At 42.7% G+C, this 21,764-nt stretch overlaps 2 protein-coding genes and 1 long non-coding RNA gene across 5 annotated transcripts; 2 read left to right on the forward strand and 1 right to left on the reverse strand.

Annotated features, from left to right (window-relative positions):
• The first annotated feature begins 5,555 nt into the window (after positions 1–5,555).
• On the forward strand, positions 5,556–8,830 carry LOC122020221 (U-box domain-containing protein 9-like). 3 transcript variants are annotated; one of them, XR_006122158.1, is made up of 3 exons: positions 5,556–6,047; positions 6,875–8,058; positions 8,219–8,830. XR_006122158.1 is itself a non-coding variant. In XM_042578050.1 (3 exons), the coding sequence occupies exons 1-2, from the start codon at positions 5,727–5,729 to the stop codon at positions 7,970–7,972; spliced, it is 1,419 nt and encodes a 472-aa protein (XP_042433984.1). In that variant the 5' UTR covers positions 5,556–5,726; the 3' UTR covers positions 7,973–8,004; positions 8,219–8,830. The 3 variants fall into 3 exon arrangements, 2 of the variants coding, with proteins under 2 accessions (XP_042433984.1, XP_042433983.1); XM_042578050.1 differs by having other exon boundaries at positions 6,875–8,004; XM_042578049.1 differs by lacking the exon at positions 8,219–8,830 and having other exon boundaries at positions 6,875–8,059.
• Positions 8,831–10,032: 1,202 nt separating this feature from the next.
• LOC122021984 lies at positions 10,033–12,473 on the reverse strand. Its single transcript, XR_006122738.1, has 2 exons — positions 12,326–12,473; positions 10,033–10,347 (listed from the first exon to the last, which is right to left on the reverse strand). It is a non-coding gene; the product is annotated as an uncharacterized LOC122021984 (long non-coding RNA).
• LOC122021983 (pirin-like protein) lies at positions 11,555–13,393 on the forward strand. The gene is made up of 7 exons (XM_042580176.1): positions 11,555–11,844; positions 11,937–11,986; positions 12,067–12,105; positions 12,187–12,215; positions 12,311–12,373; positions 12,470–12,573; positions 12,728–13,393. Exons 1-7 carry the CDS (start codon positions 11,570–11,572, stop codon positions 13,212–13,214), a joined length of 1,047 nt encoding a protein of 348 aa, XP_042436110.1. The 5' UTR covers positions 11,555–11,569; the 3' UTR covers positions 13,215–13,393.
• Positions 13,394–21,764: the final 8,371 nt, after the last annotated feature.

Genomic DNA, 21,764 nt, shown 5'->3' on the forward strand with positions numbered 1-21,764 from the left:
TTCATAGTGTTTGTGTTTGATGGCCTTTTTCCACAGCTAGAGGGCCCTTTTCCACTCAACTTTATGTTTGTATTATAGCTAAGATGACCTAAAGGGACTACTTAATGGCCCTCCTCCACTCAAATTGTGAAATTGAGATAAAACCCCATGGGACCCTAGATTGAACCTATATGATTGAATAATTAGTAATAAATATAAAATTATTAATCATATTATGATATTATTAATTGATAGTTAGAAGGGGAGTTTTGACGTAATAGTAAAATTATTGTCATGTTACCTGTGGTCATGTATTCGAGTTATGGAAATAGTCTTTTACAATGCTGATTAAGACTCCGTATAATAACCCTTCTCGGATCAAGATCCTCATTGACGGAAGATTCATGCACTGGATTGTTCTATTATTAATTGATTAGTTAATAAACATGCTAATAATAATAATAATACTTTCTTGATGTCATTAATTGATAGTTATTTTTGAAAAATTATGACAAATAATCATCTCCAAATGAACAACCTTTATGGTTAGAGAGAAGCTTCACCTGCAGTGCACAGTTATTCCTTGGCCATTCTAAAGAGCACCAAGGAACTAAGTACAGATACACGCAGCAAACGTACAACAAAGTTGGCACACCACCAAAACGTACACAGGCACAGCTACATATATATATATATATATCCACATTCAAGGAATCATCATAAAAATTTAAACTAAAAGAAAAGAAGAAGACCACAAAACATGCATAATCGAAAGACCTTTTCTAGAATGCCTGGAGCTGGCCACCAACGTAACCTAACTGGACCAGTGACCAGATGATCAATCAATGGAAGTGTCCTCCATGAATGAACGTCAGGCAATTAGCTAGTCAGCCAATGGCATCGCTTCAGCCGCCGGCCAGGGAGGCAGACTTAACGGTGCATGTCTCCACTTCATGCCTTGGCTGATCACAATTGCCTGGCTACATGCCAAGAACCAACCAGCGTGGCTTTGTGGTATCCCAGAGCTTTGAGCCTTCAAGCTGAGACACATCATGTGTGTGTGGTGGCATAAGCTAGCTGCTAGTAAAGCTCTTGGCAGGGGGCCACAGCATTATGACGAACACAGAAAGTGATTAGTTAATTATACGCTGAAACAATGTTTGGATAAGGAAGCACACAACTCATGCATGGGCCATGCAAGTGTTTATTTTATTTTATTTTATTTTTTTTCCCATCATTGTAAATCGGAAAGCACTCATGCTATTCATCAGTCCAGGTAAAAGTTTACCCAGGCTGTAGCCTGTAGCTCGGGGACCCAACCCGGGGGACTCACAACAAATTATATTAATTTTGGTTGTTTATTATATGAATTTTGAAATTTTCAATTAAAACAAAAGGTTTTTAGCCCGGGGACATCCGGGAGGTCAAATTCATGCTCCGCCATTGCTCGTCGTTGCACCATTGTCTCGGGACTAAGATAGAGGGTTGTGTGTGGCTTCTTGGAAGGTCATGAACATGGGCGTGGGCGTGCACCTTTGGGCACTGCATTATTGCATGCACTCCATTTTGATTTATGTTTGTGTTGGCTTGGGACTGGCTGACGGAGGAACTGGGACATACGAATCGCTATTTGCCATCATTTTGATCTGTCTTATTGAATATATATGAATCGAAAAGAGGTAGAGGAAATATGAAACTCCATTGTAAATAGGATTTTAGTCTCATATTAAAAGTTGTAAAACATATTAGTCAGTTTATATTGATTCATATGTATTGATGATGTGAACACATGGGGAGAGACTTTCTCATATATAGATGCGCTGACTCATGTACGAGCACAACTTGGGGGCGCCAAATGCCGAAGCGGTCGGGACAAAATTTATTCAAGTGGAACAACCAATATTTTGCCACATAATTTTTGTTGTTGTTTATTTAAGTGTGTAACAGATGCATTAAATTAAAGATTAATGTAGAATGTAAATGGCCAAGTGACACATGGGCATTTCACTACTCAACGAATAATGATCATTAATTGATTATTAATATTGCCCATTGATCTGAGCTGCTACATAAGGAGACTGCGATCACATGCAAAAGTAAGATAAGCAGAAGCTCTCCACCTCTGTTTCCCTCCTCCTTTGTCGTGCATCTCTTACTCGGCGGATTATTCGTAGCAGCAGTCGGGTACCTCTAGTTTGCCGTGACTACTAGTACTTAGTATGCATCATAGTTAACTATTGTATTCTGGGAAATAGACGATCCGAGAAAACCTCGAAACACAACCGGAGGTGGGGTAAATCCGTTTTAAGGAAACTGCGTCCATCACAGGCCTTGACCTCTTTGTTCACTCGACTGCACGCTTGCTCTACCGCTCATTCGCTCAGGACCTTCATCCGCTCGGTCGTACGCTCGCTCGATCACTCACTCGTTCGACCTCTTCGTTTGCTCAGCTACACACCCGTCCGGCCGCATGCTCACTCGGTAGTTCACTCGCTCGGCCACTCACTTGCTCAGCCTCTTCATCCGTGGCTGCACGCTCGTCCGACGGCACACTCGCTCGACCTCTTCATTTGCTTGGCTGTTCACTCGATCGGTCTCTCTACCCGCTCGGCTGATCTACTTGCTTGCTCAACTGCACTACCCGGTCGACGGTTCTACTGGACGACCACTTAGCTTAGCTTGATCGGTCTATTTTATTGCTCTGCTTGCTTGATCGCACTGTTCGATCAGCCACTTCGTCCATTTGGTCGTGTCTACCACTCGACCGATCTACCAGCTCTGCCACGTGTCGACTCTGCCTCACGACCCGCTCGATCGATCTGCCCACTCTATTAATTTCAATCTACGTTTAGCACTTGGTAGAAAATTAACTCTCATTAATAATCTAAGATTATCAGATCCGGTCATCTTAACATATAAAGAATTTGATACATTATAATGTAAATTCTTATTGTATTTTCCTACCTGTCTATCAAATGAGTAGAGGTGAGACAAAGGAAATATAATTGTTCAAGTTAATTTATTTATTTAGTTTGTTTATTAAAAATCTTATCGAATTCTAAAGACTTGTTCATGAACATGTATTATTTATGATATCGTTCAAACTTTTAATATAAAGCTATTTTTTAATCTATTTATGGAATTTATATTATTATTTTTTATTTTTAATGTATTATAAATAGTAAATTTTAAAAGAACATTAAAAAATGTTCACGAATATTTAATTGCATTTTGTTCATTGATGATGTGCGGTAAAATTAACAACATTGGAGTTTTATTGCCATTCTCATAATATTTTTTTTAGTAATCAAAATATCAATTCTTCAATTAATTTTAGAGGTGATTAATCTGATTCCATAAAATTTTTTTATTAACCATTAGGATAAATTTGAAAGTGCGAATGTCGTGTCGATTTGCAACCAACGCCCTAGCTAGAATTGTCTTACCATCGGAGAAAATTAATCCACAGTGTGAAAGCTCCTCACCGTTCTCAGTTCTCACACTTATGTGCATATTAGAGAGTCATCTTTCCCTTTTATTATCTTTTTATTTAGAGGTGGGAATGAAAGTGAAAAACCACTAGATTCTTGCCAAAGTCTTATAGATATATGCAAATGCCTTATAATTAACCTAAAGTCTAGTGCAAAACACATCATGCCTTCGTTGGTTGCCACTAGGGCTGTAAATGAACCAAGCGTTCGTGAACAAGCTTGGTGTTCGGCTTGGTAAAAGCTTGTTTATGTTCGTTCAATATGCACAAGATTAACTAAACAAACAAGTTTGAACAGTTCGTTAAGCTAAACAAACAAGCTTGAACACATATGTGTTCAACTCGTTTACGTTCGTGAACAACGTTCATGAATAATATTCGTGAACAACATAATAAAATTATTTTCAATATACTAAATAAATAATAAAAATAAAATAAATAAATTTAAATTATCAAGCTCAATAACCAATCAAACAACTGAAAGTTTTAAACAATCAAACAATCTTGAATTGAGAGCTCGATAACATCTAAACAAATCAAGCTCGAACCAAGCTCAAGCCAAGCTCGAACCAAGCTCAAGCCAAGCTTAAATTGAGAGCTCAATAACATCTAAACGAACCAAGCTCAAGTCAAGATTCAAACAAGCTCAAGCTCATCAAAAATAAACCAAGCCAAGCTTGAACACTCATTTCAAAAGCTTGGTTCATTTTAAGCTCGGCTCGGCTCGGCTCGGCTCGGCTTGTTTACAGCCCTAGTTGCCACTATAACAAATATTCATTGTATCGTTTATGGTGAGATGTCAATTTTATTGTAGGTCACCGAAGAAGATGATGCAAACATCTCTCATGTGATGCTAGAGATATCCCCCATTGAATTCCTTCTTTGCTTTTGGTAGAAAGACATACTTTTATCGAATGAAGTCTTAAAGCACATCTTCAACCAAAATGAACAAAAAAAGGAGGGGTGGAGGATGACTTTGATTAAGACATTTAATCATTGAATATATTTTTGAAGCATTTTTAAGAATAATGGAAGATTTAGAATGGCTTAGAACTTAATTAATTATTCTAATTGAGAGAGATAGAATAACTAGCTAGTGAATAAAAAATAATATCCAAAAATAAACTATTCTAGTAATGGAGAAAACCATGTGCACATCGTTAGTTTACTCCACATTGATTTGCAAGAGGATGAGAGCACAAGCTCACATACTATAGCTTATTCCATGAACCTAATAATATAAATGCTAAATCGAGTATGCGTTGGGCAACAAAAGTAAACCGAGTCAAAACTAATTGGGTTGACAACTAGTCCAATTGGGGCAATTAATGGCTCGGACATGTGCTAGAAGCCCATTGTTTGGGCGAGCCCAAATAGAGATAGACATGCTAAATTTGAGGTCGCACTCGATATATTTCTTTTTAATCCTTTAGATCACCCCCCATCTTCGCAACAACATGTGATCCCTAGTGTGTCATGACACTCAAGAGTCCCTTAGCTATTATCTTCTCATTTTCATGATGATAAGATCTTCAAGATCATGACACTTGAGAAAATCATGCCTAGAAGTCCCTAACTAGCAAACCAACCGTCATCTTTGTGAGACTATGCTCGAGAATTTCATCACGATCATGCCTTTGTCTTTGTGAGTATAAGATCATCTCTTCGTGAATTTTTTAGAGTTGGATAATCCTCATCAACTCGTAACAAAAGTCTACAATTTAAAGTATGTGAGTTTTAAATTGGCTATTATAATGCACTCAACATTAAAATCAAACTAATTGTACATCCCTTTAGCAATATTCATTAATGGAGGCACTAAATGAAAATTTTAAAATAATAGCATTAATATCAACTTATTTTATTGGAAAACACTAAAGAAAATAATAAAAACAATCCATCAATTTTGACCGTTGATCACCCTTAACCTATAAAAGAACTGGGGGAAAACATCGCCGACAGCTGTCGATCCACGACATCAGCGAATGACGATGAAGAATCCAGATGTGCTTTTCTTAAATCCACGTCATTAATTAGACTGGTCCGGCGGAGCATCATACCGGAATGGAAGATTTATATTTAAATGAATTTATAAATACGAGTTTTTGGGCTTCACTGGGTCTTTCGGTTTCACTGCCTCTCGCCGCAGGGAGTCGATGGGGGCGGAAGGTGCCGACACACCGGCAGGAGGCGCGGCTCGAGATCCGTGATCCAGCGGTCGCGTCTGCGCACTCGGATCGGAGAGCGGGCGGCGGCGATGGCGAACTCTGAGGCGGCGGAGGGGCTGACTGGATTCGTGTCGGCGGCGAGGGCGGAGGAGTTGAAGAAAGAGCTGCGGCGGAAGGTGAGGGAGATTTCAGAGTCGGAGGATTGCGGCGTGGGGACTTATGAGGATGCGGCCAGGGCGCTCGCGGCACTCAGGGAACTAAGGTCCGGCGGGAGCGTGAGTCCGAAGGAGGCCCTAGCGAGCCAGAGGAAGGCGGAGGAAGAGTTCGAGTCGGCGGCCGTCCCCAAGCATTTCTTGTGCCCGATCTCCTCGGAGCTGATGAGAGATCCCGTCATCCTGGCCTCCGGACAGGTACCGGCGGCTCTGCAGTCTCGATTTACCGAATTAATTGATTCTGGTTCCGCTGCTAACGAAATGCTTCTTGCTCGCCTCTTTCATACCTGTGTAATCGCCTTGTTCCTATTTCCCTTTCCTCTTCTTTCGCTAGCCGTGCTTTACCTGGATTTTAGGGTTGCGTTGCCGAATTACAGCTTAATTAGGGCGACGAATACCTTAAGATGTTCTGGTAGATGACTCATCCTACTTCCTCCTCCCTGATTTGCCTGTTTTCTTAGTCAATATTCCTCTAATGGAATTTCCGTGTGAAGTTTTGACAATCGACAAGCTGTTGCGATCAAGAACGTGTGTATAAAACGTAGGGTCCTGCTCATTTGCTAGCTCTAACAAGTTTGGTATTTGCCTAAGTTTCTTTAATCAAAGAAAAGTACAAAAAAAGAAAGAAAGAAAGATTGAAAACTTGCCAGTGAAGTCTCATCTCTTACCTTCCATGTCAAGACTGTCAAAATTTCAGACTTTAGGTAATTCTGCACCTACCCTGTCTTTTACTTTCATCCAAAGGACGATTCCTCTAATCCTTTACTGAAACATTTACCGAAACTTGGTAGACTGTTTGCAATATTTGTTTAGAATGGATTGAATTATAATAGTAAACCTTGGCTCTTTCTTGCAATTGAAATTTGTTGGGGGTGTATGATGAGAACGGTTTGGAATTCATTGTTTAAAATAGTAATGCAAATGCTGTGCTTCCGTGCAATCAACATTTGCTGCTTCTCTTTTGCACAGGTTGGATTCTTAGTGGTGCCTCTATTAGTATTGCTCATGGTTCTTGCCTTTTGCAGACCTATGACAGGCTTTTCATCCAGGAATGGTTCAGTTCTGGGAACAGAACATGCCCACAAACTCAGCAAGTCCTCTCGGACATCACCCTCACCCCTAATCACCTTGTCCGCAGCATGATCTCCCAATGGTGTATGGAACATGGCATCACTCTCTCTCCACTAGATCATGAGCAAGAAGGAGGGTTGATCACTAGGAAGGAGCGGAATGCGCGGCGTGGGATCCTCGATAAGATATTGTTGTCCTCTATTCCTGAACAAAAACAAGCAGTTAGGGAGCTCCGTCTGCTCACCAAGCGAAATGGATCGTTTCGAGCATTGGTAGGGGAGAGCCCAAATGCAATACCACAGTTGTTGTCTGTTCTATCTGTGCCGGGATTGAATTGCGACCTGGAGGTGCAGGAGGATACTGTGACCACAATACTTAACCTTTCAATCCATGAAAGCAATAAGAAGATCGTCGGTGACGACCCCCAAGCCATTGTTTTGCTTATTGATGCATTGAAGACTGGAAGTATGGAGACCCGTAGTAATTCAGCTGCGGCACTGTTTAGCTTATCCGCCCTTGAGTCCAACAAGGTCAAGATAGGGGAAATGGGTGCGATGAAACCGCTGGTTGAACTGCTAGAACAAGGCAGTCCCAATGCCAAGAAGGATGCTGGGTCTGCAATCTTCAACCTCTGCATGCTTCACGAGAACCGGGCCAGGGCACTGATGGAAGGGGTGGTTCGTGTGCTCCTGAGGTCCATAGCGGACCAGTCACTCGTCGACGAGTCACTGGCAATCCTCGCATTGTTATCAAGAGACCAAGAGGCAGTCGAGGGGATCGCCGAGTCTGGCGGCGTGGCCTCCATGCTGAGCATAGTAAGGGACGGCGTTTGCCTCCGGAACAAACAGAACAACAAAGAGAACGCAGCGGTCGTTCTGTTCGCAATTTGCATGCATGACCGGACGAAGCTTGGGGATATCGCAGAGGAGGAGAAGTCGACTGGGAGCATCTCTCGTCTGGTTGAGAACGGCACCCCCAGGGCACGCAGGAAGGCTGCTGGAATGCTGGACAAATGGAAGAGGACCATGCGTAGCACGCATTACTCATGTTGAGAAATCACCAGGAGCAAGGAAGATGCACATATGTAAATAATACCCCTCTCCGGTCTTTTTGGTTGCTCTTCGGTACAAAAGATGTGGTAAATTTTTATTTGCTCCAATAAATGTTTGCCTTTTCAACATTTTTTTTCGTCTGCCGAGAGAATCAAGATTCGTCTGTTACTATGTGCATACATTGTGGAAATTCTTTTCATTTTATTATTACTATTATTAATTCGTATTCATTTATATTGTGGATAGGGAAAAAAGAAAGGAGAGCGGCGATTGCGGTGGCGGCGGCGGTGAAGTGCACTCACCGGCTACGCTTCATTGGCAGCACCGCCGCGCACTGATTGCGGACCTCCGATTCACGCGTTTTGCACTTCCTTTCTGTTCTGTCATATCACGGTCCTACTCAACCATTCATTTCATTCCATGGCACCATTCCTTGCATGATCAATCATGATGCCAGCCAGCTTCGACAGCCCACTAAACTTGGATGACTTCGTGTATTACTTTTTTCATGTTTCCTCTGTAGTAAATTCTTGACTGCCCCTTCTTTAGAAAGCCATAGGATCTGTCGTCAAAACTCGACCATTTAAAGCTGCCATGTACATTGCTCAAACTCGCCCTAGCCGATAGCCATAATGCGGCTAAAAAGGGTATGGCACAGAATAGGTGGTGGCTGTCTTGCATGATGCCCTTGGGTGCTGTAAGTCAAAGAGATCCCTCTTTTCCTTTGTAGTTGCCGGTGAGTCACGCACGGCACCGCACGGCACGGGTGTAGTAGCACTTTTGGTGGTGAAAAGCGCTTGTAATTCTGATAACACCTCTATACCTACTCGTAATAATTAAGAATTTCTGTTTGTTGTAGCGATTGACTGTGGTATTTGGACTGTGACTTTGCATTTGTTGCCATGAGAATGCTGTCATCCCTTCCAAAGTAAGTCGTGTTGGATGCGAGGATCGAACAACTAATCAGTTCGGTTTGATCAAGTGTGTCAGATCGGTTGAGTTGGGGTGAGTAAGCTGACCGTGTGTTGGCTTAGACCATCTGATCAAGATGAATAAGTCAGTTAGGTTGGACGGTTTGACTATGCAAAATTGGCTAAGCCTTGCATAGTCTAGCAAAGTAGACAATTAAGCAAAGTTGAGTAGGTAGGTCATGTCGAGCGAGATGGGCGAGCAGATTGGATCAAGCGTTTGGCAACTTGAATGGGATGAGCAAGCCAAACATTCTTGCCAGTCCCAATGAGTAAGTCAGAGCAAATTAGGCAAGTCAAGTCAGTTTGAGCAAACTGAGCAGGCAAGTCATTTAGTCAATTTAAATCTGAGTTACGCCAACACAGACACAAAAATGCAAGCCCATGAGCGTCTCTCAACCAATGTACCCCTTTGGTGTTGTCTCGTGTTCCTTTCATTCAATTGGCAAGTAATCTTCCATCCTCTTCGATTTTAGAGTTCATGGCACTCGGATGGACAAGTGAGTCATATGGGTAAGACAAGTCGAGTGGGCACACCAATTTAGTCATGTCAAACTCATAGGAAAATTAAGTTCCCTACTCCACTCTTTTTTTTTAAAAAAAAAAAAAACCTTTTTCTCCATTTCAACTTTCTTTTCGCTCTCTCTTCTATTCCCTTCCATCATTCCTTTAAGTTCCCAAAAATTTGTTATTGCCATAAATAAATTTGTTGATCCTATAGAATTTGACTCATTTTATCATCAAACAAAGGATTCAAAAATAAATCAGATTGATATTTCAACCAAAAACAAAAAATGGCATGTGAAACCTTCTATTTTTTTTTCTCAACTTCTATTCCTACCACTTAGCATGCATCTCAAAGGTTTTCTTTTCTACAACTGCATCTTTAATATGTTGGAATAGTTATTCAATTCCTCGCAAATTTTATGGAATAACTATTTATAACTTTTGATAGTAATATGAACATGAAATACTAATTTTTTGCAGAATTCTTTCTCAATCATTTTTTACTATTATCATATCAAGCATAAATACTTCTTCAATACATCAAACTAAAAAAGATGTCTACTTTGACTATATTCTTCTGTATTATATTCCTCAAAGAATAATCATTTTATTTCTTATTACCAAACATTTTGTGAATATCACAAAATATGAAGGGAAAGAATGCTGTAAACAGAAATAAACTATGCACAAATGAGTTATTTATAGTTTAGACAGATCCAAATTGACATACCAAATGCGCAAGCACTACGGAAATGCAAGTGGTAGAGTGCCATTACCTTCCATGGCCACCAATACTTGAGCAGTAAAGATGGTGCAGCCGAGTGGAGTATATAACTCACCCATTCTTCGATAAGATCAACTTGTCCATTCTCTAGTGGTGCCCAACACACTATGTAGAATCTGCACTTATGAAGGTTTGTTTATAATCCATAAAGAAAAGGAAAAAAAAACAAGGCTGTACGATGGATCATTATAAAACTATATAAAATATTAATCATGTTTTATCTTTATTGATCATGGTTTAGATCATGTATCATAATGTCTAATATTCGTCAAACATATGTGGTAGGAATAAATAATCAAGGTTGATAAAATGATGCATGATGTTACATCATGGATGATGTATATTTGTAGTAGTAAAAACTAAAATATTTGATTGGCAACATATAACAATAACAATGATAATGATGCAAACTTTTTTCAATAAGTAGAATTGTTAAGAAAATTTGACTTGGTACAGCACTGCATCAAGGAATCTATTGTTGAACAAGCCATCTTTGAAGGAGACTAAAGAAAATTCTAGTCATACAATAGCCTTTCCAAGTTAGCCTACCTAGGCAATAGAAAATACCAATTTTCAACTTCATAATCAAGCCATCTTCTAGTTGATAGTTTATTTGTTTATTTATCAACGACGTTTTTATGATGCATTAGCTAGTCATCCATTTACTCCAGGTGCTAACTAGTTTATTTAACAAAAAGCAATGTAGGGCCTGCAAGAGATGCATTCCAGGGGCAAAAGATGCACTAAGCATAAAGGAAAGGAGAAAAAGACTGGGATAAAAGGAAACAAAAACTGCGGATCCAAAAAAACAAACATATTCTAATCTAAAGGATTTTCAGTATTTGTCTTGCATTGTTTTATTAATTTTTCGAGTACCGAAACCAATCCCACCATCACTATCACCAACTTTAACACTCTAGAAGTTGATATTTAAAGCTTTGCTTCCCCATCAAACTTTTTCTTTCCATTTGGGCATGTGGGAGAAGAAGTCAATGGGGGTTGCTCCCACATCATGTTCACGTAAGGATGACATGGAAAAGTGATAGCCATGGAAACAATTATTTAATCCCTTCAAATATTTTAGTAAGACTTTGAATATTTTGCTTTTAGTAAGACTTTGAATATTTTGCTTTTTGAGCACTCATTCTAATCCACCAGATGTCAAAAGAATTTTCTTGTGGGCAATGGAAAACTCAAATTTAAATTCTCTCATCCACTTCATTGTCTTGTCTAAAAACTACAAAAATAGGCATCTATTTAGGAAAACATTCGTCTGCTCCAACAATATAAATCAGCCAAAAAGTCTTAGCTAAAGAGCCCCTACAACTCCGTTTGATCATGATGATGAGAATGATGAGGTCTTGTTGCTCCACTATAAATAACGGTATTCTATTTAGATCCTCACCAATCAAACAAGCCTCCAACATAGTTTGTTTCCCTCCTCTCTTTTCTCATCCTAAAGACAAGTACTCGTTCATCAGAAGCCAGCACAAGAGTTCCATGGGAGACAGTGAAACCCAAGGCTTTCAGAATCCTAGATATGTGGTCAAGAAGGTACTTGCTAGGCCGCAACACGAAGGTGATGGAGCCATTGTTAGGAGGAGCATTGGAAGGTGATTTCCTATCAATCTCTATGTTCTAAATCCCTTATTCAACAGAGGATTTAGCTTAACATGATGCTCGTACGGAAATTGATCTTGTGCAGGGGAGAACTAAGAAACTTGGATCCATTTCTGATGCTGGATGAGTTTTCTGGTAAGTATTTAACCTCTCTTCCCTAATATAACTCCATTGAATGGTACTGGTGGCAGCTAATTCATTCTTTTCCTTATCAGTATCGGCTCCAGCTGGGTTTCCTGATCATCCTCATAGAGGTTTCCTTTTTGTTGATTCAGTTCCCAAATTTGTCCTAAATTCATTACTTTAAGCTTCTCAATCTATCCATTCAATGGCAGGTTTTGAGACCGTCACTTATATGCTAGAGGTAATAAATTAATTTGCTAGTAGGAATGAGATAGAAATCAGATGAAATTTTAGCTAAGACGAAGTATAACATGGTACATAAATCATTGAATTCAGGGAGCCTTCACTCACCAAGATTTTGCAGGGCATAAGGGCACCATCAGAGCGGGAGATCTGCAGGTACTTTTGATGGCCTTCACTCCTCAAGCTTTACGCTATCAATTGAATTAGAATTAGATTCATCGGTTCACCTCCATACTACATTAATTTCTTCAGTGGATGACTGCTGGTAAAGGAATTATTCACTCAGAAATGCCTGCTGCGCCTGGAGAGAACAAAGGGTTGCAGCTCTGGATCAATCTCTCCTCCAAGGACAAAATGTAATTGCCAAAATTTTATCTTTTTAACAATCACAAATAATGTTCCTAATGGAATCGATCAAACCGATACCATGAGAAATATCGATTTTTTTTTCCTTCCAAACTTTGAGAATTTCACAATGAAAACCTAATTTTTGCGCCTATTCGTTCCAAGGATGGAGCCGAGATACCAAGAGCTACAAAGCAAAGACATAAGCAAGGTGGAAAGGGACGGCGTTGCCGTCCGCATCATCGCCGGCGAATCCTTCGGCGTCCAGTCGCCCGTCTACACCCAGACTCCAACAATGTACCTAGACTTCACCTTAAGCCCCGGATCCCAAGTTCATCAGCGGATCCCGGAGTCATGGAACGCCTTCGTCTACATCGTGGACGGCGAGGGCGTGTTCGGGGACCCGAGCGCCGAGGCGGCGGCGAGCCACCACGCGCTGGTGCTGAGCGCCGGCGATGGGGTAGAGGTGTGGAACAGGGCGGCCAGGCCGCTGAGGTTCGTACTCATCGGCGGGCAGCCGCTGAAGGAGGCGGTGGTGCAGTACGGGCCGTTCGTGATGAACACGCAGGCGCAGATCCAGCAGGCGATTGAAGACTACAACTACTGCAAGAACGGGTTCGAGAGGGGGAAGCACTGGGCCTCGCAGCAGTGAAGCCGGAAGGCCCAAATAAATCCATGACTGGCCCAAATTGAACTCTCATCTCCATTTGATAGTTTCTAGAAGATTCGGATGGAGATGGTAGATATATATATGAATTTTCTGTTATTTTATTTTCTTTCAAGAACCAATAATATTGAATTATATATAAAAAGATAGTGATATTTTTCGTTGGGCTCGGCCGGCCGTCTGAACTATTCTTGAACTGCTAGGCGGAAAAATAGTTTAATATTTTTTAACTAAATTTTATTAAAAATATTTAATTTTATTAATTAACAAATTTAAAATTTGTCACTCTAACCGCTCAATACAATCGACCTTACGATCATCTGTTAAAAGATAAATCAAAAAATTATAGTTGATCACTGCAGAAAAATATTTTTCTTGACTTTGATGAAATTTGACACTTTAACCATTATAACAATATCTATTCTATATTAGCCAACTCAACCATGTCCCAAGTACGACATTAAATTTTATTAGTAAAAATGATTATTTATAAAATTAGAAGTAGTGACCAAGTAGGTCGAATAGCAATAACTTTATCTTATGTCACACCTCATTATTAGTAAAAATTTAAAAATAAAAAATATTTTATATTAACTAATATAGCAACAAATAATAAATTATTATAATACTATTAATATATATTTTAATTATATATATATATTTTTAAAAATATCAATACTTTTAACTACGAGTAAAGAAAGACTCGACACAACAGTAAATTATTATGCGATCTAGAGGAAATAGGTTTGAGTACTAGATATAGTCACTATGTATAATAGTCTCTTCCTCGAAATCACGCATTGACTGGGCTTAACTCTTACAATGTTTTATCCAAAGAAGAAAATAAAAATAAATTAAATAGAAATTACTAACTAGAAATAGAATTTTCTAAAAATTTCATTAAATTTTTATTTATTCAAATTTAAAAATTAATATTAATGTAATTGTAATTAAGTAAAAAAATTAATTTTATATTTTATAGAGTAATAAAATAATTATTTTATTTTATGAAGTAATAATTAAGTAATATATAGTCTTCTGACTTTTTTTTTTTTTTTTTTATACACCTCAAGATGTTCTATTTTTACATAAAAATATATTCGTTTAAGAAGGACTCCAGAAGTTTTTTAATATTTAAGAAGGACTCCAGAAGTTATTAATATTAAAAAAGATGATTGTTTACAAGGAACCATTAAAGGCATCCACAGTCGTAAACCTCTTAAAGAGGTTTATGCTCTATCACATCATTGTGACATCAAAAGTTAAAAAGCTTACTTCTTTTAAAAATCATTCTCTATTATCATAAAACATCTCTCTTTTAAAAACTCCACTTCTTTTAAAATTCTCTCTCCACTAATTTTTTTATAAATCTGGTCCCAAGATTTTGATACGGGTTTATAAAAAAAACTATAAATCCCACCTATGTAGTGAGGTAAGGATTTATATTGAGAGATTTATAGAATACATTGCATGCTATAAACCTCTCATTGCAGATGCCTCTAATAGAAATTAGTATTATATATATATATATCCAAATAGTTTTTTTTTTTAAATGCGTAAATAGATTTGTTCGGAATAATGAGACTATTCCAATTATAAAATTCGTTGAGAAGGAACTGCCTCATGAATTAAACTTTTTTTTTATCAATTTTAACTTTGATAAATTATTAATAAAATTTATTTACCCAAAAATATTTAGTTAGAAAATATCGATGGTGAATTATTAAAAAAAATGAAAGAATAATAAAATATAAAAAATATAATACTACAATATTAAATATGCTTTTACTTTCAAATTCATTTATATAAAAAAATATTAATTAAGTATAATCAATAAACATTTTTAATTTATTAATAAAATTTAATTTTGATTAATAAATTAATTTTTCATCAATAAAAATTTAAAATTACTAATTAAATTTTAATAAAAAATAAAAATAAATTGCTAACCAAATCTAATTTTAAAAAATTAAAATTATCAATTAAATCCAACGAGTAAAAAAATAAAAACAATTTAGATTTAATCTATAAAAAAATTAATTTTTTTTTACCAAATATAATTTAGCTAGTAAAAAATTAAAATTATCAATGAAAATAAATCTTGACTAAAATTTATTTTAACTATACTTTTAAATATTAAATATATAAATTCATATGTTTTTAAATTAATATTCATATTTGATTTATATAGGTATTGATACGGATGTAGCCTTTAGGATTTGGTAGGAATTAAGAATAAAGGGGAGGGGGCGTTTTCGTCTTTTGAGGATTAGGGTTTGGAGTTTATAGGGGACACTGTTCTTCGTGTCCAGGAGGAGGTCGGGGGGGTTGAGTGCGCGTTTTTGGTCCGCTGCCGAGGGGACCTTCTTCCTCCTTCCTCGTCGGCGCCGATGTTGACCGCTTGTCGCTCCTCTCCTCTACCTCCTGTCCTCCGACCTTCCTTCCAGCGTCGACGCTAGGAGGAAGGGGCTGGTTCGTGCTTGGACTTTAGGTCGCAGGCGCTGCTGCCTCAGCCTGGTGCGTCGGCGTCTGCACCTTCGACGTCGCTCCTACTGAGCGTTCCCGGCACCGGCCATCTCTAGCTAGCAAGCTTTGCCTTCGCCTCCAGCAACATCGTTGCCGCCTCTAGCGGCCGTCGGCGCCTTCCCCAGTATCCGCCGGCACCTCCCGCCGTCGAGGAGCTCTACCTCAGCCTCCAGTAGGGCCGCTTCCGCCTCCGGTGGCCGCCGACGCCACCTCTAGCGTTCGTCAACACCTCCCACCGCCATCGCCGCCCCCAACGGCCACTGTAGCAATCTCCAACGACCGTTGTAGCGACCTCCGGCAACCGCTATCTCGCCGCCTTTGGCAGGCATCGTTGTCGTCATCTCTAGGGATTGCCACAGCCTCCTCCCGCGGTCGACCTCGCCGCCTTCAGCGGCAGTCGCCACACGCCGTCATCACCCTCCGGATAGGCGTCGCCCGAGTGCTTATGTTTCGTACTATTTATTTGACGCGGCCTGCGAGCCGATAGAGTATTCGGCCTTCGGGGCCATTATTGTATTCCGGCCTTCATGCCCCTAGTCCGGCCTACGAGCCAATGCTGTAGCTAGACCTCGCGCCGTCTCGCGGATCCATATCGCGCCCAGCTTCAAGCCACCGGATCTAGCTACTCAGCTGGTGGACATCTATCCACTCTCCAGGGTCATGACGACTCGATCCGCATCTCGACCATCTCACCGATCCATCCGAGGGCGCCCCCGGGGTACGTCATCGTACTCCTCTTATGTTTATTTCATTGTTCTGCTATTATTCAACTGCTTATGCATCTGGGGGATCCGCCTCGAGCATCGAGATACCAGGGACCGGGGTAACCCGGTCGTTGGATACAGGTACCATTGACCAGAGGACTTCGGGCGACTTAGTCAACGCAGAAGACAGCTCGCCACCGGGTCATGGGGATGCGGTCAACCTTCCAGACACGTCACACCGGCAGGTCCGTCTTCTCAGCATCCTGACAGGATCAAATTGGCACCGTCTGTGGGATCACACCTAATCTGGAATGTAAAGATGGGCGACGCCAGAAAATTCTACTATCCTCATGACCTCGGTAGGTTTCGACGAATGTGACATTCTCCTCACTCCACGGGTATTCGGGAGTCGAGGAACTGAGTCAGATCCTCTGCTGGTCGGTAGGTCAGTTTTTGCGTTATCTTTTCTCTTTCAGTTATATGATCTGTCCTAGTTCCTCGATCGAGGACCCCGGTACCGATTGACCGGACGTATATTATCCGAGCCACGGGCTCGATGTCGAAGACCCCGTGCCGATCGATCGGGCGTATATTATCCGAGCCACGGGCTTGATGTCGAAGGCCCCGTGCCGATAGATGTCGAAGACCCCGTGCCGATCGGCCGGGCGTATATTATTTGAGCCACGGGATCGATGTCGAAGACCCCATGCCAATCGGACGAGCTTATATTATCCGAGTCACGGGCTCGATGTCGAAGACCCCGAGCCGATCGACCGGGTGTATATTATCCGAGCCACGGGCTCGATGTCGAAGACCCCGTGCCGATCGGCCGGGCGTATATTATTCGAGCCACGGGCTCGATGTCGAAGACCCCGTGCCGATCGGCCGGGCGTATATTATCCGAGCCACGGGCTCGATGTCGAAGACCCCGTGCCGATCGGCCGGGCGTATATTATCCGAGCCACGGGCTCGATGTCGAAGACCCCGTGCCGATCGGCCGAGCGTATATTATCCGAGCCACGGGCTCGATGTTGAAGACCCCGTGCCGATCGGCCGGGCGTATATTATCCGAGCCACGGGCTCGATGTCAAAGACTCCGTGCCGATCGACCGAGCATATATTTCCGAGCCACGGACTCGATGTCGACGACCCCCATGCCGATCGGCCGGGCGTATATTATCCGAGCCACGGGCTCGATGTCGAGGATCCCGTGCCGATCGAGCGGGCGTATATTATCCGAGCCACGTGCTCGATGTCGAAGACCCCGTGCCGATCAACCGGGCGTATATTATCCGAGCCACGAGCTCGATGTCAAAGACTCCGTGCCGATCGGCCGGGTTTGAGTTATGCTTGAAGACCGTCGAGCGGCGACGTTAAATGCCAGAGTCGAACTAGCGACTATAAATACCCAGCTTGAAGACCGTCGAGCGGCGACGTTAAACGCCAGAGTCGAACCGGCGACTATAAATACCCGGCTTGAAGACCATCAAGTGGGGACGTTAAACGTCAAAGTCGAACCGACGACTATAAATACCCGGCTTGAAGACCGTCGGGCGGCGACATTAAATGCCAGAGTCGAACCGACGACAATAAATACCCGGCTTGAAGACCGTCGAGCGGTGACGTTAAACCCCAGAGTCGAACCGGCGACTATAAATATCCGGCCTGAAGACGGTCGAGCGGCGAAGTTAAACCCCCGCATTCTCGAACCGGTCCATCGGATATTCTATCTCCCCCGTTCGGAGTCGAGCTTATCAGATCATCTATCTCCCCCGTTTGGGGTCGAGCTTATCATAACATCTATCTCCCCCGTTCGGGGTCGAGGGTATTGGATCTCCTATCTCCCCCGTTCGGGGTCGAGCGGTCGTCGATGTTCGCGAATCAACACATCAAATTTTCTATTTTTCCCTAGTTGGGATTAAGGCGTCATTGCTAGCCTCGCACCAGCTTATCAGACCTTCTATCTCCCCCGTTCGAAGTCGAGCGTACTTCATTCCCCCATTCGGGGTCGAGCGGCCTTCATTGGTCATGGACTTGTTTATCAGATCTCTCATTTCTCCTGTTCAGAGTCGGGCGCTTCACATTGGTCATAGACCAACTTATAAGAGCAGCTTATCTCCCTCGTTCGGGTTGAGCTATATCCGATGGTCGCAAATAAGAGTATCTCCACTGGTTTCGCACCAGAATATCTCAGAGGCTATGCGCCCGGTCGGCTCACTACTTGCGTGTCCATGCGCTTTCGACTCACGGGCTACACTCCAGTTCATCTCACGTACGATACGCATGTTCGGTCCACAGCTTTCGTTTCTGCGCGCACTCGATTTCACGGGCGATGCTCCCGCTTAGTTTTCGGACCCCACTCCTACCCAACGCTGCTTTGTCTCTCGCTCGGTATTTGTCCAGACGCTCACTGGTCGTTCGCCCGATAGCTTGCCTGGCAACCGCACGACACCATTTTTTGTCGCTCGCGCGATACTACTTAAGTCACTTGCTCGGCATCGTCATGACTACTCACCATTTTTTGTCGCTCGCGCGATACTACTTGAGTCACTTGCTCGGCATCGTCATGACTACTCGTTCGACGTGATAAGACGAGCCTAGTGATCTAATTTCGTGTTCGGTAGTGATTATGTTTTGGGCTTGGTCTAGTCAGTCGGACTCGCACATCCTTCGACTAGAGTTGAAGGGGAGGCTTGTGATGCGGATGTAGCCTTTAGGATTTGGTAGGAATTAAGAAGAAAGGGGAGGACATTTTGGTCTTTTGAGGATTAGGGTTTGGAGTTTATAGGGGACACTGTTCTTCATGTCTAGGAGGAGGCCGCCACCAGGTTTAGGGGCGGCTGAGTGCGCGTTTTTGGTCCGCGACCGAGGGGACCTTCTTCCTCCTTCCTTGTCAACACCGACGTCGACCGCCTGCCGCTCCTCTCCTCTACCTCCTGTCCTCCGGCCTTCCTTCCAGCGTCGATGCTAGGAGGAAGGGGTTGGTTCGTGCTTGGACTTTAGGTCGCCACCGTCCAGCTGGCGCTGCTGCCTTAGCCTGGTGCACCGGCATCTGCACCTTCGACGTCGCTCCTACTAAGCGTTCCCAGCACCAACCATCTCTGGCTAGCAAGCTTTGTCTCCACCTCCAGCAACATCGTTGCCACCTCTAGCGTCGTCGGCGCCTTCCCCAGCATCCGCCGACACCTCCCGCCGTCGAGGAGCTCTACCTCAGCCTCCAGTAGCGTCGCTTCCGCCTCCAGTGGTCGCCGACGCCGGCGCTGATGCCACCTCTAGCGTTCGCCAGCACCTCCCACCGCTATCGCCGCCCCCAACGGCCACTGTAGCGACCTCCAGCGACCGCCATCTCGCCGCCTTTGGCGGCCATCGCTGTCGTCATCTCTAGGGATTGCCACAGCCGCCTCCCGTGGTCAACCTCGCCACCTTCAGCGGTAGTCACCACACGTCGTCGTCACCCTCCGGATAGCCGCCGCCCCGAGTGCTTATGTTTCGTACTATTTATTTGATGCAGCCTGCGAGCCGATAGAGCATTCGGCCTTCGGGGCCATTATTGTATTCCGGCCTTCGTGCCCCTAGTCCGGCCTGCGAGCCAATGCTGTAGCTAGACCGCACGCCATCTTGCGGATCCATATCGCGCCCAGCTTCGAGCCACCGGATCCAGATACTCAGCTGGTGGACATCTATCCACTCTTCAGGGTCATGACGACTCGATCCGCATCTCGACCAGCTCACCGATCCATCCGAGGGCGCCCTCCGGAGCCAGGGTACGTTATCATTCTCCTCTTATGTTTATTTCATTGTTCTGCTATTATTCAACTGCTTATACATCTGGGGGATCCGCCTCGAGCATCGGGGTACCAGGGACCGGGATAACCTGGTTGTTGGATACAGGTACCGTTGACTAGAGGAGTTCGGGCGACTTGGTCAACGCAGAAGACAGCTCACCACCGGGTCATAGGGATGCGATCAACCTTCCAGACACGTCACACCGGCAAGTCCGTCTTCTCAGCATCCCGACAGGATCAAGTATATATATATATAATTTATGGATCCCAATATAATAAGGGGCCTAGGTATAGGTCTTAATGGCCTATGTGTTAGTCGGCCCTGGCCAAGAGTGACTTAGCAACTCATATTGGCTCGATCAAAAGTGACTCCACGGTTCGGAATGACTTGACTAGGAGTGATGACTCAGTTTCAACTTAGCTCCAACTCGTCTCAAAATGACTCGGTTTTGGCTCAACTCGAAATGACTCAAGACTTTGGGTCTAGATACGTGTGGTAAAGATCTTTATAGATAATGGAGTTACCGTTGTTTCGATTAGTCTAATGCATTTATTCAGTTTTTTTTTCCTTTCATGTTTCTGGAAGATAATTGGATGATTTTAACTGGGACAGATTTAGAAATTAGAGAAAATTGTATTGATCACGAATTGAGTGAGTCCGTCAAAGACATTTCAGAAAAGGTCTAAATTCATTTCGTATCATTAAGTTACCGTCTCATTTTTTTCCTATATTTACTAAATTTTAAATTTTTATATTTTTTTTTATTATCAGAGTATCCTACGGGTTCCATGCCCTTCTGCCGCATGAGCCTCGTACCTACTCGAGACACCAACACCATGCTTTTCGCTCTCCCATTCGGCATCATCCCACTCAGTACTCGATTGCCAGGTCAGCATTTTACGATCGCCCGGTCGACATTCTCTAGGCCGCTCGTTCAACACTCTTGTAGTCGTCCTACCGGTATCGCTCAGCCGTCCGTTCGGCCACACACTTGAACTAGGTCGAACGCTTGACATTCTCTAGATGATCTGGTCAGTATTTTACGATCGATGGGTTGACACTTTCTCGATCACCCGCTCGGCATCGCCTGCTCGTTCGCCCGGTCAGCATTTTATAGTCACTTGGTTAACATTGTTGGGTCGCCCGATCACATTTTACGCCCATTCGACCGATATTTTTTGGCGGCCCGGTTGGCATTCTCTTGGTCCCTCGGTTAGCCTTTTCGCGATCGCATGCTCTGCCTCGCTTACCCAGCGTCTCTCCGCCTGATCGACATTCTTCTGACTACCCCGATCGACACTTTTTCGCTCGGTCTGCTCAGCATCCCACGTGTCACTCGGTCGATTATCATTTTACTCGTTGCTCACTTGACGTTTTTCCATTCGCTTTGCATTGGTCTGGTTGTTGACTCGGTATTATTTCTCGTGGTTCATTCGACATCGCTATCATCTCTCGTACGACACCATTACTATAGTGATCGCTTGCGAGGCATTATACAAGGGGTTTAGAAATTTGACCC

The sequence above is a fragment of the Zingiber officinale genome, chromosome 9A (assembly GCF_018446385.1).
Source record: "Zingiber officinale cultivar Zhangliang chromosome 9A, Zo_v1.1, whole genome shotgun sequence".
In the NCBI taxonomy this organism is placed as follows: Eukaryota; Viridiplantae; Streptophyta; class Magnoliopsida; order Zingiberales; family Zingiberaceae; genus Zingiber; species Zingiber officinale.

Bases quoted from the DNA above. Each gene is read 5' to 3' on its own strand.
- LOC122020221 (XM_042578050.1), top strand. From the start codon at position 5,727: ATGGCGAACTCTGAGGCGGCGGAGGGGCTGACTGGATTCGTGTCGGCG. The intron at 6,048-6,874 runs GTACCGGCGGCT...TGCCTTTTGCAG, and splicing joins TCATCCTGGCCTCCGGACAG to ACCTATGACAGGCTTTTCAT.
- LOC122021983 (XM_042580176.1), top strand. From the start codon at position 11,570: ATGATGATGAGAATGATGAGGTCTTGTTGCTCCACTATAAATAACGGT. The intron at 11,987-12,066 runs GTAAGTATTTAA...TTTCCTTATCAG, and splicing joins GATGCTGGATGAGTTTTCTG to TATCGGCTCCAGCTGGGTTT. The intron at 12,106-12,186 runs GTTTCCTTTTTG...ATTCAATGGCAG, and splicing joins TCCTGATCATCCTCATAGAG to GTTTTGAGACCGTCACTTAT.